Here is an 18,409-nt window from a genome sequence, read left to right as displayed (position 1 = left end):
CAAGATTTTTCTTTGATTTGAAATAGGGGCAGAAAATTTCGATTGTTTCGGAGGAACCTTCCGTAAGGGGGAAAAGCAAGCAACAGATAGGTTTGACTTGTGATTTTCAGGACCCGCCTGGATAATGGGATTTAATTTGAAATTCTCAGGACCCTCCTGGAAAATGGGACCTAGTTTAAAATTCAAAACAATCACGAGTAACAAAATCTAGCATAAATGTACCCAAAGGAATATAAGTTTGTTTCAAAGTTTGTATGTTTAAGATAGAATTCAATTAAGAGTTGTCAGGACCCTCCTGAATAATGGGACCTAGCTTTAAAATTTCCATTGGATAACAAACTCAGCGTAAGTTCTGGTGTAGGGTAATATAATTTAGCCGTAAAATAGTCACTCTTAAGATAAAACTGGATTTTGGATTTTCAGGACCCTCCTGGATAATGGGATGTAGCTTTAATACTTTCTTAGATAAACAAGATGTAGCGGAAGTAACACCTTCAGAAAGATATAACTTAGATTTAAAATTGTCGTTTAACTAAGAGTTGCCAGGACCCTCCTGGATAATGGGGTGTAGTTTTAAAATCGGCTTAGACAACAAGATGTAGCGAAAGTAATACCTTTAGGAGATATAATTTAGATTTAAAATTGTCGTTTAACTAGGAGTTGTCAGGACCCTCCTGGATAATGAGACCTAGCTTTCAAATTCTTAGTAATATTTTATAATATGATTCAGTTTAACACTCACATATGTGCCCAGCTACCAAACTGGGGCAGAAGTTTTCTTCGTTTTTGTCTATTTTGTTAAAATCAGGCACCCACCTGGAGAGCAAGGGAATACATTTCAAGTTCAGCAATCAGGCGCCCACCTGGAGAACAAGGGAATACATTTCAAATTCAGCAATCAGACGCCCACCTGGAGAACAAGGGAATACATTTCAAGTTCAGCAATCAGGCGCCCACCTGAAGAACAAGGGAATACATTTCAAGTCAGCAGTCAGGAGCCCGCCTGGAGAGCAGGGAATACATTTCAAGTTAGCAGTCAAGAGCCCGCCTGGAGAGCATGGGAATACATTTCAAGTTCAGCAGTCAGGAGCCCGCCTGGAGAGCAGGGAATACATATCAAGTTAGCAGTCAGGAGCCCGCCTGGAGAGCATGGGAATACATTTCAAGTTCAGCAATCAGGATCCCACCTGGAGAGCAGGGAATACATTTCAAGTTAGCAGTCAGGAGCCCGCCTGGAGAGCATGGGAATACATTTCAAGTTCAGCAATCAGGAGCCCGCCTGGAGAGTAGGGAATACATTCAAGTTCAGCAGTCAGGCGTCCACCTGGAGAAAGGAAAAACATCTCAAAGTGTAGTTGGCAGTCAGGCATCCACTTGGAGAAAGGGAAAATATCTCAGATTACAATTCAAGTCGGCAACAAGGGGATTCCACTGGGATAATACAAGGCAACAAGAACCACAAGACCAAGTTTGAAGATATAGATAGGATTTTGCAAAACATAGATCATAGCCTAGTCTAGCTTCTTTTATTTTTGACATGGTGTAATAAGGGGTTCAGTAAGCAGTAGCGGCAACTGCAGCAATAGTGAAAGCCCAGCTTCATGGTAGTCCCAGCTACCAAACATTCCTGAACTACACTGACCTTATTCCTTTTTAGCCAAGGATATGTAGGCAACCTCGGAAGCAGGGTGCGGTCAAATCTTTCAAAAATGCTTCCCACGGAGTATTCAAATGAGCAAAAATCGCTCATATCCGCTCACTTATCTTTGCACGAAAACTCTTCGTGTTTCCGGCCAAAGAGGGGCAGCTGTGAGCACGTGATTTTTGCCCTATATGAATTATTCCAACAAATTCAAAACAAAATAATTTCTTTCAGTGTTTGCAATTTTGTGGATTTTTGTGGCATTTGTTGTTAATTGTTTGCATTTTTGTTTGTGCGTATAATTAGTGAAAAATACAAAAAAATATGTTGCAGTTGCATTTAGAGTTAATTTTACATTTTAGGATTAGCTAGAAAATTAATTGTTGCATAAATAGAAAAATCACGAAAAAAATAATAAATTAGTTTAATTTGCACTTTTAATTTTAGCTTTGATTTTGAGTAGTTTTCTTTTGTTAATTTATTTTTAATTAATTTTGTCAATTATCATTTTAGGTTTAATTAGTTTTTTTGTTAAATTATGGGAATTAATTTTGATTTTTAATTAATTTTCAAAAAAAAGGAAGGTTTAAAATAAAGAAAAGGACAGATGCAATTTTTGGGCCAAAAATCAGGCCATTTTTTCCCAAGCCCAAGTCTTAAACACCCCTAACTTGCCCGGTCCAAGCCCAGAACCCATCCTATACCCAGTCCGGTTCGCTTCAGCCAAAACGACGTAGTTACAATTCCAAACTATGTTGTTTCACTCCTTCCCTATCATTAAACGACCAAACTCACCCTACGCTCTCATTAAGTTCATCCAAAAATGAATTAAACCTAAGCCCCTTATCTCTGAAATCACCGCCCACCTCCGCCGTAACTCCGCCGCCCGGAAATCGCCTCATGGCGGCAGAGCACTTCCAAACCCCTTCAAATTTTAACCAGCCACTCCTCATCGTCCCCTCGTTCATACCCCACCGTTGATTTCCCCAAAAGGTCAATCAATTTCTCCGGATTACAAATCCAAAAATAAAAATCCAGACTTTCTTCTCTTTGCCCGAAATTTATGAATTAAATCCTCTATTCGTATTAAAACTCGCATGAAGTCCTCAGTATTTCATCAAAGAGAGTCCGTTTTGATGTCGAAAATGTGCCATCCTTTGGTTTTGTACGGATTTCGTACACCTATCCTTAAACGATCCAGCTTCTTCAAGCTTCTGCCTCGTCCCTTTCTTGGCACATGGTGAGGATTGTTGCATGAATTATTAGCCATTAACGAAAGTTCGGCCAATATTTGTTTTACAATTCTCACCGTTTGGTTGAGTTGCGGATTCGCCGGAGTTCGAGTTCGAGTCATCTTTGTTCTTGAAGATTCTAAAGTTTAGTTGGGCTCCAGTGGTATTTTCTTATTTCTTTCTCTCCTTAAGATTCAATTGTTAGTCATGAACTTTTCCTCCCTCTGTAACCTAAGTTAGTCTTGTGGTCACTAATTTAGTATTAATTATTTTTCCTTTTTTTCTCCCTTTTAAAGTGTTTTACTTACAATAAAAAGAAGAAGAAGAAGAAGAGGAATATGTATAATATCTCAGTCCCGAATTGGATTGACATTTCTTTTCTCTAAGCTTGGTTTGGATTGTGTTTGGGGTTTGTCAGTACCAGCCCATTAAATGAAGGTCCAAGTTTGGAAGCCTGTCTGTTGGCCCAAGTTTAGGATTAGATCTTCGGTCAATTGACCCATTTTGGGGTCTGGTTTCGAGAGGTAATAATAGGGTTTAAAAAGGGTATCTTAGGAATTTGGCTTAGGGGAATCTTGTTCTAACTAACTAGGAAGCTTCTGGGAAGCTGGGACAGGGACTAAAATAAACTTTTGAATTTTAACCTAAGGATTTTTAAGCAAAAACCAAAATTCCAAAAGGGTCAAATGAAAAATCTGATTTCTCTAGGCCCCCCCAAATGCCCTGCCTCTAAAGGCACTTAAACTTGATAAGCAAGGCAGACGAGAAGGGTTGAATAAAAAAAATTCTGAAAAAAAAAACAAAAACAACTGAAAATTACTGTTGCATTGAAATTCTGATTAGAACTTTTGAAGTTTGTTTTTTTTTACTGCTGAAGAGTACCTGATCCTATTTGAGGTTCAAAATGATTTGAACTTGGGTAATGAAAGCCTTGCTTTGAGTTGGGAAATTGGTTCCTCTCTTCTGGACTGATTTTGTTGCTAGTTTTGTTGAATCTAGGTGAATTTCTGTTACTGCTGACTGTTGACTTTGCATTTCCGCTATCCCTCTTTTATTTCCAGGTATATCCATAGCCCAGAAGCACTGACTGAATGCTGATCATGTAAATCGAGTGGGAATTCCATGGAATACAAGTTGTGTTTGATCTAGTTTTTCTCTAATTTTTACTGTCTAATACCATGTAGTATATCTGTGATGTTGGTTGTTAATTGAGCTGTCACTGGTATAGTATAAAATTGGATTTGTGTTTGGAACTAAAGCTTCAATTTCAATATTAAAGATCATGTTTGGAAGGTGTATGAATAGGTTTTGTAGGTGTTGTTCAGTATGACAGGTGAATCATGGATTTAATTGCGCAGCTCCATGTCTGCTTTGTATTCTGGGTCATAGTTTGCTGAAATGCAGCAGGTTTTAGTGTTTTGAAGGGCTAGAATATAGATGTTGGCTTGTATATGTATTAATCCATGCAAATATTGTTTTGGTAAACACGGCTACTGCAAGTTTAAAGTTTAAGATTCATGTTTGTTCAGTAGGACACTTCACAGATTTCCTTCCACCATCTCGTCTAGATTAAACCAGCTTTCGAGTAAAATGATTGTTTTTTTTATATTGATTTCGTGTCATGATAAACCAATGTTTGATATGGGGGGCATTTGATTGAGCTAGTTATCCGTCATTCCCTGTTAAGATAGTATGTGTTTGTGATCGAATGTAACATGGATTTTACTTCATGATTGGTTCGTTCTTCATGCGTTAATTTCGCTGCCTTGCCTCTTCTAACTTTCACGTTAATTTGATTTGGAGGAACACAATATGTTTGTCATACTACAGAGCTCGGTTTTGGGCCCAATTCTTGTTAGCCCAGCTTAGCCCAATTCCAAATGTAGAGATCTTGGAATGCCACTTGGGAGGGGAAAATTTATTTTGCACTTAAATAGATCAAGACCATAATTTAACTGAGGAGAGCCATGATAGATGAACGACTAGCTCATGGCCCTCACGAGTTAGCATCAAAACCCGTTAATTAGAATAATTCTTAGTATGTCGTGCCGAATAAAACCTCAAATTGCATGGCCCTCATTTTAATTAATCCAGTGTTGATCCTTAGAATTTGATGCGTGCCATTTAGCTAAATTCCACGGCCCTCGCAAAGCTGCAAATGCGAAAAGCATTTAGGCGCGTTAGTTAATAATATTACTTTCCTAAACTCGGGTGCGCATTTATGTGACCCAAATCCAAATCTCAACGATGTTGAAATACGTCAAAACCATGGGTGCATTTATGTGACGTGGTTCGAGACGTGTTTTAATAACGTTGCAATTTTCTTTAAAAAATGAATAAAAGCGGTTTAAAGTTAAAATTTGCACATAGGTTTGAAAAATCAGGTAAATAAGCCGAATATAACAGTTGAGCGACCGTGCTAGAACCACGGAATTCGGGAATGCCTAACACTTTCTCTCGGGTTAACAGAATTCCTTACTCGGATTTCTAGTTCGCAGACTGGTAAACAGAGTCAATGTTTTCCTCGATTCGGGATTCAACCGGTGACTTGGGACACCATAAATCTCCCAGGTGGCGACTCTGAATTCCTTATTGAATCCTGTTTCGATTGTCCTTTAATTGAAAAAACTCTTTTATACCATTTCGGGGGTGTAAGTGAAAAAAGGAGGTGTGACAATCTCCCCTCCCCCGTGGATAACCGAACCGAGGTACTTGAAGCTGCCTCTACTTGGGATAACCTATGATTCAAGCCTCACATCCACACCCACTTCCCCCAGCTCAGTGCTGAACTTACACTCCAGGTATTACGTCTTCGTTCTGCTCAACTTGAAACCTTTAGACTCAAGAGTCTGTCTCCGAACTTCTAGTCTCCCGTTAACCTTGGCTCGTGACTCATCAATCAAAACTATGTCATTGGCAAATAGCATGCACCATGGCACCTCCCCTTGAATATGGTTTGTTAATGCATCCATCACCAGGGCAAATAAGAATGGACTGAGCGCAGAGCCTTGGTGTAACCCCATTTCAACCGGAAAATGCTCAGAGTCACCTCCTACTGTCCTAACCCGAGTCTTGGCCCCATCATATATGTCCCTAATCGCCATAATATAGGGAATCGACACACCTTTTGTCTCCAATCATCTCCAGAGAACTTCTCTAGGATCCTTGTCATACGCTTTCTCTAGGTCAATAAATACCATGTGCAGATCCTTCTTTCTCTCTCTGTACAGTTCCACCAACCTCCTAACAAGGTGTATAGCTTCTGTGGTAGAACGACCCGGCATAAACCCGAACTGGTTGTCGGATATAGACATTGTCCTTCTCACCCTCGCTTCAATGACTCTCTCTCATACTTTCATGGTATGACTCAGTAATTTAATACCCCTATAATTGTTACAACTTTGGATATCACCTTCGTCCCTGACAATAGCCACCACTCCACCTCCATTCATCCGGCATCCTCTTCGCCTTAAAAATAACATTAAACAACCTAGTCAACCGCTCCAAACCTGCTCTCCCTACACACTTCCAAAATTCCACCGGAATCTCGTCTGGCCCGGTTGCTCTGCCCCTACTCATCTTATGCATAGCCCCCATAACCTCCTCAATCTCGATACGCCTGCAGTGCCCGAAGTCACAGTGACTATCGGAATGCTCCAATTCGCCTAGCACAATATCCCGATCCCCTTTTTCATTCAGAAGTTTATGGAAGTAAGTCTGTCATCTCCTCTTAATCTGGGAATCTTCCATCAGTATCCTACCATCTTTGTCCTTGATGCATCTCACTTGGTCCAAATCCCGAGCCTTCCTCTCTCTCAACTTGGCCAGCCGGAATAACTTCTTCTTCCCGCCCTTTTCCCCTAGTTCCTCGTACAGACGACCATAAGCCGCAGTCTTAGCCTCTGTGACTTCCTTCCTAGCTACCTTATATTTTTTCATGCACGCTCGCCTCTCCTCCTCACATATGCTCCCCACTAGCTTTATGTATGCTGCCTTTTTCGCTTCCACATTACCTTGGACCACTTCATTCCACCACCAGTCTCCTTTATGCCCACCAGAGACACCAGTCGAGACCCTTAATACCTCTTTCACAGACGCCTTTATATAGTCTGTTGTTGCTGATCACATAGTGTTCGCGTCCCCACTACTCCTCCAAACACCCATAGCCGCCAGCCGCCACTCCAACTCTTGGGCTTTATCCTTAGTCAAGGCTCCCCACCTGATTCTCGGTGTTCCCCGAGCAGTCTGTTTCCTCTTCTTTAACCTAATACCAATGTCTATCACCAATAGTCTATGCTGCATCGCGAGTGTTTCACGCGAAATCACCTTGCAGTCCTTGCACAGCCCACTGTCACACCTCCTGAGGAGGAGATAGTCAATCTGAGTCTTCGCTTACCGCATTCTGAAAAGTAACCAAATGCTCATTCCTTTTCGGAAATCTAGAGTCCGCAATCACCAACCCGAAAGCCTTAGCGAAGTCCAACAGCATAGTACCTCCACCGTTCCTCTCCCCAAAACCAAAGCCTCCACGCACCTCGCCATAACCACCTGCAGTCGCCCCAATATGACCATTGAAGTCCCCTCCTATGAATAGCTTCTCGGCAGGCGGAACCTGGCGCACAATCTCATCTATCCCCTCCCAGAAGCGTCGTTTAACCTCCTCATCTAGGCCCACATGCGGCGCATAGGCGCTAATGACGTTTAGGGTGTACTCACCAACCACCAACTTAATAACCATCAAACTATCATTCACTCTTCTAACTTCGACCACAGACTCTCTAAGTTCTCTATCCACCAAGATACCCACTCCATTCTTACCTCTCTCGACCCCTGAGTACCAAAGTTTATACCCGTCCGCATCCTTCGCCCTCGACCCTATCCACCTTGTCTCCTGGACACATGCTATATTGACCCTCCTCTTCTAGAGAATCTTTGCTAACTCTATAGACTTACCCGTCAATGTACCTATGTTCCATGACTCGATTCTTAACCTATAGGCATCCTTGTTCCCTTTACCTCCCGACCACCCCCTAACCCCTGCCCTACATCCCGCCCCACACCCCGCTCCCCCCGAGGACATGACCTCACTCGACCATCCCAGACCACAACCACTATACTTACGACAGACTAAGGGAATCCCTAATACACACAAGGCAACAGACCAAGTTAGACAAAGACAATCTACAATCATAAGCGCACTAATACGATGGATAAACAAATAGGAACAAAGATTGCAATAATTTAACTAACACAATAAAAGAAAATGAATAAGGGGAGGTACCAACTCCCACGAGTAGAACCTGGGATTGTCTTGGTATATATGACGATGTTGCGTCCACCTAGCACGTTCGCATCCAATTCTTACGGACCCTTGTTGACCCTTATCGAGGTTGTTCCTTTTGTCCTCACACGCATGTCCCGCTCACTGCTAATAGCCACAGTCCCTAACCTAGACTTTCGACTTGGTGTATATCGTATGCTGAGAAACCCGACGCACTGCTCTTGTTCCTGCCAGCTGGAATGCTCTACTGCTTTTGCATGTGCACTTCCCTCCCGCCACCAAACGGCCACAAAAATGCTATCTGCAACACATAAAACACACCACGATGATGAACACCGATCTGGTGTTGGTCCAATTGGAGTCGCCGAACCGGTCTGACATCGCTGGAGAACATCGACATTGCAGAGACACAGCGGGCAGTGAAAGAAGAAGAAAAGAAGAAAGAGGAGAAAAGAAGAACAGGGGAGGGGGTTGGGATGCAACCGGACTAAACAGAAGGCGCTGGCGCGGGGACAAGTTACTGGAAAAAATGGTTGCTTCTAGGGTTAAGAGGGAGGAAAAGAAGAAAAGGTGAAAAAAATGAAAAGAGAGAAAGGAGGAGAGAGAGAATAGAGATTGAGGAGAGAGAGGGGGGAGGGTCGGGGTCACTTATCTGGTCGCCGTCGCCGAAGGGTTCGGCGGCAACATTAACGGTCTGACGTACGTTTTTAAACGTTAAAATCCGATTTCGAGGAAAGAGAGAGGAAAACGAGTATTGTTCGTTAATTTCAATATTTAATATTCCATCCGTCCAAAAAGGTGGTCAAAGATAAAGAGTATAAATAACATGTTAAAGAAATACATGTGGCTGCTGGGATTCGAGCTCAGGTCTCCACGGCCACAACGTGGAATTCTCACCAATAAACTACAGCCACATTATTGTTATTAAATTTCAAACAATATTATTGAGAAAAAAATATAATAAAATTTAAAATAAAAAATATTTTAAAAAGTAATAAAATATATATCTTCTATTATATTACAAAAAAAATTAGCACACAAAAATATTAAACAAGTAATATGCTAATAATTTCTATTAACAATGTAATTATACTAAATATTAGATAATATAATAAACAAATATACATAACAAAAAAGTTATTTGATGACTACATAAGCCCTTTAATTTAGTAGAGATTTTATTCATTAAAATTCAGACAATATTTATTCTATTTATATAGAATAGGAGAAGCAACCCATTGTGATAATTCCAAATGTAACATCAAAAAATTTACAAAGTGACAAATTTTAGGACAAAGCTCCAACAATTTTTTATATTCAAAAATTATTTTTTAAAAAAAAGAAGATAAAAACAGACACAACGAAATTACCTACCTAAAATTAACTACTCAAATGGGTGATATAATAAAGATAAATACATAACAAAAACGTTATTCGATGACTACATAAGTCCCTTTAATTTAATCGAGGATTTGTTCATTAAAATTCAGACAATATTATTGAGAACAATCGAATAAAATTTAAAATAAAAATTATATCTTCTATTATATTACAAAAATAAAGTAGTAGAGAAAAATATTAAATAAAGTAATATGCTAATATAAATTTCTATTAACAATGTAATAATACTAAATATTGGATGATATAATAAAGAAAAATACATAACAAGAAAGTTATTTGCTGCCTGTATATGTCCCTTTAGTTTAATAGAGAATTCATACATTAAAATTTAGATAATATTATTAATAACAACATAATAATATTATTAATAACAACAAAATAAAATTTAAAATAAAAATATTTCAATAGTAATAAATTATATATCTTCTCTTATATTACAAAAAGAAAGCGAGCAGACAAAAAATAATAAACAAAGTAATATACTAATAAAATTTTCTATTAACAATGTAATAATACTAAACGTTGGATACTATAATAAAGAAAAATATAGAACAAAAAAGTTATTCACTAACTATATAAGTACTTTTAATTTAATAGAGATTTTATTATTGTGTATATCGTATTGACAAATAAGATGACAATTAAAATTTATTAAAGCAATACGATGTAATAGGATCAAACAAGCCCGATCATAATTTAGTTTAATTAATATTTTTTTTAATATTGATCGCGCATCGCACGGATACCGGTACTAGTAATAATAATAACCGATCATTACTTTCAAAAGAATTTTGGTGGACTAACCCCAAGTGCCTAAAAACATTATACCTTCAATTACTATCCACATTGTATATCCAGCATCATCTATCTTATTTTCCTACAGCATGGAATGTCTTAATCAACACTTGTTTAGTCAGTATTTATCACGAGATGTTCCGACTGACTTTTCCCCTCGAATTAGATTGATTGCTAATCGTCAGGATTAAGGGTTAGTAACATCAAAATTAGTTTGTAATCATTATTGTTATAATGATTTGATCCATTCAGAGATTAGAAAGGACATAGTAGTTTGGAGTTGAGCGATAAAAAAGTACATACTATCTTCAACAATTAGTTTGTATAAATCAGGTTGCTTATGATATAATTACAAGCAAAACTTGTACAATAAACATTAATTGATAGCATGGTAAAAAGATAATAACCAACATGCTTATCAGATTGAATCAGAGGGTTTCTTGTGTTCAAACAAACTGGGAATACGTGACAAACGATGAAGTGCACAAGAATATTGTGATATCTGATTTGTTGTTTAAAATAAATAAATAAAAAACTGGCAAGCACAAATGTGTACCAACACATTTATTCTACCCGCCCTTCATTTATACAGCTATTCTTACAAAAGTCTTCCATACATATTACAACATGATTTGGGATTGTTTTAACCAACTAAATATAACAATTTTTGTATCAGTCCTGAATCTCTTATAAAAAATTAATCAGAACTTTAAAGTTATTATATCTGCTCCAATGAAAGAGTAATAACCAATTTAGTAGACAAAACTTAGATGCTGCAGTGAATCCAGACCTTGGCTATTGACTGTAATAATCTTTTTAGCTGCTGGAACTCAAAGCAACTGAGAGGAGGACCTTACCAAGCTTTGCTAAAAGTAAACAAATGGGACCAAACGTGCTGGCCTTAATATGATCACCACACATCCCTGAGATATCTTCCATCCATTTGGAGTTTCTTCACAATAGCCTCAGCTTTGGTTGAGTCGACCTTATCCTGGATTTGATTTAAACAAAATAACTAAATAAGATACAGCTAAAGCAACAAGAATAAGTTCCTGCCTATCAGGACAATGAGATATCAAATCATCCATCATTTAACAGACAGATAAAATTGCTGGATTTACAGTAAATGATGTATTCAGGTCCAGCAGATGAATAAAGCCATATACCTGCTCCTGGACTATGGTATGGAGCGTACGATGTACATCCCTGGCCATCCCTTTCGCATCCCCACATACATATAGATATCCCTCCTGGGAGATTAAACTCCAAACATGGGAAGCCTGCTCATACGTCATAAGTTGCATTAGAATCACTTAGCTTATTACAATAGAGCTCAGGTCTTATTTTATCAGAACTACCTTTTCCAGCATTTTATGTTGAACATACTCTTTCTGGGGTCCTTCCCTTGAAAATGCAATAATCAGCTCTGATATTACACCTTGATCCACAAAACTCTGAAGCTCCTCCTCATAAATAAAATCCTAAAACCAAATATCAATGTAAGGATATCTACCAGAGGGTATCACTTATCAGACATCCAAATATATAAATTCGGAATGAATCAGTCACAACCAACCATTCTACGATTCCTACAACCAAAAAACAACAAAGCAGGACCAAGTTGAGCCCCATCTTCCTTCAATGCTGCTCTTTCCTGAAAAATCCATCCGTCTTAGAGCACTTGAACCAGAACAAGCAAAATTTTTTTTTTTTTTTTAAAAACAAACAAAAGCAACTGTCTCACCTGCAGGAATCCCCTAAATGGTGCCAAACCAGTACCAGGTCCCACCATGACAATTGGAACTGAAGGGTCAACCGGTAACTTGAAATTAGATGGCCTAATGAAGATTGGAGCAGAGCTGCAATTTTGACTTTTTTCCAATGGAACTGCATTCTGTTTATTTTTGAATGAGCTCAAGATGTCAGTACAAAACCTATTTGCTTGTATAAAGAGCAAAAGTAATTAGGAGTGCAAGGAAACATAATAAGGACTTGAATATTGACAATGCATGTGTAAGATTCTTCTCATACCTTCATCCAAGTCGAACACACTCCTTTGTGAATTCGGCCAGTGGGAGTTGGACCATAGACTAGTGCACAGGTCACATGGATTCTAGCAGGAGCAAATCTACAGATGATAAAAAATGGTTCCATCAATTTAATTCACAAATGTTGAGGCCAAGTATACAGCACTTATGTTTTGTGGATTTGTCAAAATTCCATCTGCCACATTAATCAGATGAGGCTACACACCGAGGAGATGACGAGATTGAATAGTAACGAGGCTGTAAACGAGGGGAAACCGCTGCAAAAAATACACCAAGGGGAGGCTTTGCCGAAGGGAACTCAGCCATTACTTCAAGAAGACTTCTTTGACTTGCAACAACCCATGCAGAATACTCATCCTGATGAAATCAAAATCAAGGGCACATTAGTGTGTCAATTTAACCTCGTGGGTTTATTACGACCCACCCAGAGGAAGTCCACAGAAATACTTCCTGTCAATGGTGCGTCAGTAATATAGCCAGAACAAAACGAAAGAAGATGGAACAGCATAATCAAACTACTTCATTGTTAAAAGAAGATTAACAGCATAACCAAAACTACTTCACCTTGCCCTGTGGAGATGCCAAGAACTTGAGCTTTTCTGCTTCACTAGGTTCAGCTGCATGGGCAGCCAATGCAACCAAAGTAGCCTGAAAACACATCATTCAGAATCTCCAGTAAAGCAATGCAATATTAACCGTTAAAATAAGTAAAATGTAATATCTAATGAAGACAGACCTTCCGCGGAGGATTCAGAAGATCTGCAAAACGTGCAAGTGCAGCACGCAGTGTGCAAGGACCAGGGAAAGGTGGGGGCAACGAGCCTCCAAGAGCTGTACCGTCCTCCTTGTCAGTATGAATAGAGAATATTAAGTCTAATGACTGCCCGAGCAATCTCGCAGCTTCCTCAACAATTTCTTCAGGATTTTCAGCATAAACACCCACAATATCTCCTGTTTCATAGCTGAGAATTGGAAGAAAATGACGCATTACACCACAAACCTTATACAATCATCATAGCACCATGAGCACAGGTATCCAATAAAAGAAGCACAGATACAATAGCTCACACACTTCAGGACAACTGATAGACAATGAGATAGCTTAGCATAACCATCCTTGGATAAGAAGAGTTAGCGCACATCAACTAATTGAACTCTAACCATGCTAATTTGTCTTCACTAACAGAAGATAGAAAATTTTATTACAAAACCCCCCCATAATATATAGAGAAAGATCGAGTTATTATGGCAAGCCATTAAAGGAGAGGGAGCCACCAGAACTACCCCTTAGACCTTCCTCCACTAGGATTAAAGCCTTTCTGTCCCCACATGCAGCGAGAAAATCTTTATTGTATCTTCCACACAATGCAAAGCGTATCAAAGCATAAACTTAACCTACATTCAACCTGTTCCGACGGGACAAGCTATGACTTATGATAATAAGATAGAACACTTCGAATAGAATGGGATACCGCACGTGTGACAGAAAGATCCTTCGTTAACTACTTCACCTACCTAAGACCTTTCTTTTATATTTTGACACACAATATCATCAACCATATAAACAGAAGAAATGTACAAACTTACGAAATCCCAGTGCCACATATATCAAACTCCAAGTGTATACATGAGCGATCAGATTCGGGTGTGTGAAGCTCCCTTTGAACAGCAACATTTACTCTGGAGGTAAAAAGGGAGAACTATCTGTAAGAAGCCAAAATGCTGAATCAGAAAATAGAATGCTCATCTGGATACTTACTGGCATGGATGATGGATGTCATACGAGGTATTTCCATTAGCCATGCTGGCATGCTTATCATCATGACTCGCAGCGGTATCATGGATAACCAAACGATATTCAGGAATTGCAGCTGTATATGGAGTGGCTGCAGAATTTGCATCATCCTCATCTCTAAGTATTTGATCTAACTCAGGCCACAGTTGTTCTCGCCTAAGAAAACAAATCAAGGTAAATAACCAAACACCAAACTTTGTCTGCTTATCCCATCATATCATCTCAGAGATGCATAAAGAATGATTCAAATGAGATGCATAAAGAATGATTCAAATAACATAACAAATTGCACAAACAAAGAAGGGGAGGTTTAATTACCAGGCAGCAAAATCATCTTCAATGCACTGATCATCATCACCAAGGCCAACAGGCACAATACGTTTTGCACCTGTGATACAGTGAGTCCAACTAAGGTATAAACTTGTTTAAATTAAAATGATCATCCCACACTAACAAATACAGTAGCAAAAGAGTGAATTGAGAATTGGCTGATAATAGCTTTTCAACAGGAGCCTCTGGGTACAAATATCTTCATAAAGCACCTATAACTGAAAAGTAAACTGCACCTACCTTCACTTAAAGAAGCATAAGATTGAAGCATATCAGGACTATATAACCCCAATGCAAAAGATAAAAACTAGATGCCCCAAGAAATGCCAGCAACACAAAAAATCATTTCAAATTACTAACTCCTGGTAGTTGGGAAATGCATAGAATCAAAAACAATCACGATTACACAACACAGTCTAGTTGGGAAAAGAGTGGAGGCATAATTTATTTTGCAATATCATCCAACAACTTCCAAGCAGCTGTTTTCTTAGTACGATGAAAGTTGAAGCAAGAACAGTAGAACATATGATAGTGGAAAGGCCATATATACACACCTTGTTCACTTAATTGTTCATCTATCACCTTCCCAATCTGTTCAAAATGTTCTTTGTCAGATAACAAAACAGGAATGTGGAAAAGACAATAATAATTTTTTTTAAATGGTACAATAATATTAAAAAAAAATACCTTGTTAAAATGTTCATATTGGCGATTACCCAAGCCAAAAACTCCATAGGTAAGGTGCTGCAGCCACGTGCCCCGTTCTTGTCCCTAAACATAAAACACAAATATAAGGTTCCCCACACAAAAAGGGAAGTTGCTCTGAAAGAAGCGTATTGAAAGTGCAATGATGCTCATAACTCCTTTTTCTACCTCAGTGAACCACTTGTAAAACCTTGCAGCATTATCAGTGGGCTCGCCATCCCCATAGCTAAAGTATCAGATGTAAGAATGTAAGGTATGCGTGAAGTGTATTCTTAAGTTAAAGCAAACAGATAATCAAACTTGACAGATTCCAAAAGAACATATCTCTTACGTTGCCACCATGAAAAATGCTACTGTTTCTTTCTTCAGTTTCTCCTCATACAGATCATCATCGGCAGCATAATCATCCTAGGGTTGAAAGTTTATGTTATCAGAGAAAGAGACAGAAAGCAAGGAATTCAGGATAAATCACTCAATTCGACTTACCATGTCCACAACTTTTACTACTGCCTTCTCATATCTTGCTTTTATCTCCTCTGATAAAGCCTGACAGGAAATATAATACTAAATTATTGATCAAGAACATGCAGACAACCAGTCTTTAGACTGACGTGAGCATGCAGAAAAGATGAGATTTTTGGAAAGCCTCCTGAAGTGGATACACGACTGTGCCACATATTAGTTACATAACTTTATGTTGCTTATGCTAGTGCCTTGGGGATCAGAATTAAAACTTTCAAGCCAGGATTTCTAAAGGCCTTGCTGCAGTAGACAACTCCAGTGGCAGACTCGGTTACATAACTTCATCTTGGTTATGCATTGTACATTAAAGATGAGAATTCAAACTTAAGTAGCAGCAATTTGCTCATCAAGAAACAGAATCACGTTTAATTGCAGAAATAGATGAGAATCTTCAACTATAGAACTGCTTTGAATGCAATAGCATGCATTTTCATTTAAACCACCAATATATAATGGAGTAACAAACCTGAAAGCAAGTCTAAAATGCTACATGAACAGGCACTAGCAATAAGTTAATCAAAATTAAGTATTTCAGCGCACCAACAGGTCCCACCATTATTTCACCTCTTATATTCAAGATCCATCCAAAGAATTTGATAACAGAAAAAGGGGAAAAAAGAATGAATAATTCCATCAACAAGTTCAGTATCCAGCAGAATCTCCATAGCCATTATTATCATGATCGGAAAATGGCAGTTAAGAAGAAATGCAACAGAAGCACTGAGATGCATAAAACACACAATTATCATTCCCAGGATGCTCATGTAAATAAAGAAGAAAGAGATCTATGGATTAGTCAACCCTGGAGAAGAATTTCTGGACTACTGTGCATGAACGGGCTTGAACCTCAGTCTAAACATTATAATGTGTTGAACTTTGATGAGAAAATTAAGAATATAAGTAACTTTTCTATATGATCAAATTCCCTATTTCTCAGGTTAAAAGAACATGAAATAGTATATAGATAAAGATCAAAGAAGCAATAAAATGGCCCAATCAGCAGGTGAATCTAGGAGTCTTTCTCTAAATAAAAAAATTCTAAATTATTTTTTAAAATAACAGTATCATGTCGTCCGACAGCTCCCCCAAGTACCAGCTACTTCCCACCAACATACCAAACACAAAGCAGTTAACTCTGCCCACCAAAGCTTAAAGTGGATCTAGAATTTTAAGTAACCACAGCTCCCATTACTCAACTTAACATATGAACCCAGTAGCTTTGGCTGGAAGCCTATATATGTGCTAAAAAATCCAGCAAAGTAAATCAAATGAAACTGTGATACAATTCAGAACTCGAACCCATAATGCTCAAATCCTGGATCCAACTCCGCTACTCATATGTGATACTGTATGTGAATTTAGTATAAGTATATCTCTACCGAAATTTTCTAATTTTATAGTATATACATAGCGCAAGTAAAAAGGCAAAGATCTCTACTTTTATTCATAAAATGAATATACACACCTTGGCAAAACCCTCAGCAGTACCAGTTTGAGTACCGAAAAATACGGTGACCTTAACTTTTCCAGGTTCCAGCTCAATCTCCTCCTCCGGCTCCACGTGTAAGGACTTGGGGAACACGATAGGCTTCACTTCTTTACTCCGATCACTTGATCTCTTCAAAAACAACACCACTAACCCAACGATGACAGCAAACGACGTCGTCAGTAGCACCAACACCGTATCGCTCCCCAACGACACTCCTAACGCCGATTCAATCGATCTCACCAGCTCCGAACTCGACTCCATACTTGTAGGGTTTTTGAATGGAGGAGGACGGCGGAGGAGACGGAGGAGGAAGAGGAAGTTCTGGTTGGTTGTTGTGGTGGGTTTTATGTGTGTGAGATTTTGACCAGAAGTATCCTTAGGCTCTGTTTGGATGGATCTTAAATCGAAAGAAAGGAGAAAAGGAAAAGAAAAAAGAAGGGGAAAAGGAAAAGACTTTTTGATTAAATAAAGAGAGGAAAAAAAAAGGAAAAATAATAATTGCTGAAATTTTGTTGTGACTTGACTGAAAAGAGAACAAAAAACAAGCTGTACTTTTTGTGGGGTCGGGGGGTTGGGGGTAGTTGACAAATGAGAACCTTCTAATCACTTCTTTGCGTGTTTTTTTTTATTTAAGAAAAGTGATAATTATTGGATTTTTCACTAATAAATACTCTACGAATATTGTAAAACAACTTTTTTGGAAATTATTTTAGTAATAAGTATTACATTTATTTTTTATTTTTTAGTCTATTTCAAATAATATAAATTTTATAATATTTAAAATAATTTAACTTAGACGTTTCTTTTTATTTTTAACGAGATAATTAACAGATAAATATTTATGTCTTGTGTCAAATTATAAATTTTAAAATAAATAGTACTACCTTTATTTTGTTAGCATCCCAAATTGCTTTTTATCATGCCATAATAATTTAAGACGTGTTATGAATAGTTTGTACATTGGATACTACTTTGGATACTACATTGGATGCTACATTGGATGATCATGTTGTGAATAACTTAAAGATTAAATTTCCTACTTTATGTTCATCATCTTTATTTTTTATGCCTATAAAAGGTCATGTAATTGCAATGAAAAAATACACTAAAGTGAAAGAAGAAAATAGTTCTCCCTTCTTTCTATCTCTTCTTATTTACATTTCACTGCA

General features: G+C 38.1%; 1 protein-coding gene across 1 annotated transcript; it reads right to left on the bottom strand.

Annotated features, from left to right (window-relative positions):
- Positions 1-10,844: 10,844 nt before the first annotated feature.
- LOC107765750 (NADPH--cytochrome P450 reductase-like) lies at positions 10,845-17,685 on the bottom strand. Its single transcript, XM_075232710.1, has 18 exons — positions 17,217-17,685; positions 15,716-15,775; positions 15,561-15,637; positions 15,398-15,455; positions 15,212-15,295; positions 15,079-15,115; positions 14,513-14,582; positions 14,159-14,350; positions 13,987-14,079; positions 13,136-13,361; positions 12,964-13,047; positions 12,605-12,756; positions 12,383-12,479; positions 12,096-12,245; positions 11,928-12,005; positions 11,710-11,832; positions 11,518-11,631; positions 10,845-11,342 (listed from the first exon to the last, which is right to left on the bottom strand). Exons 1-18 carry the CDS (start codon positions 17,499-17,501, stop codon positions 11,262-11,264), a joined length of 2,061 nt encoding a protein of 686 aa, XP_075088811.1. The 5' UTR covers positions 17,502-17,685; the 3' UTR covers positions 10,845-11,261.
- Positions 17,686-18,409: the final 724 nt, after the last annotated feature.

The sequence above is a fragment of the Nicotiana tabacum genome, chromosome 16, assembly GCF_000715075.1.
Source record: "Nicotiana tabacum cultivar K326 chromosome 16, ASM71507v2, whole genome shotgun sequence".
Classification (NCBI taxonomy): domain Eukaryota; kingdom Viridiplantae; phylum Streptophyta; class Magnoliopsida; order Solanales; family Solanaceae; genus Nicotiana; species Nicotiana tabacum.
This window is presented reverse-complemented; position numbering and strand designations above follow the sequence as displayed.

Coding starts and splice junctions, on each gene's coding strand:
- LOC107765750 (XM_075232710.1), bottom strand. CDS start 17,501: ATGGAGTCGAGTTCGGAGCTGGTGAGATCGATTGAATCGGCGTTAGGA. Junction 12,757..12,963: donor TGGCATCTCCACAGGGCAAG/GTGAAGTAGTTT, acceptor TGATTTCATCAG/GATGAGTATTCTGCATGGGT. Junction 11,343..11,517: donor ATACCATAGTCCAGGAGCAG/GTATATGGCTTT, acceptor AATCAAATCCAG/GATAAGGTCGACTCAACCAA.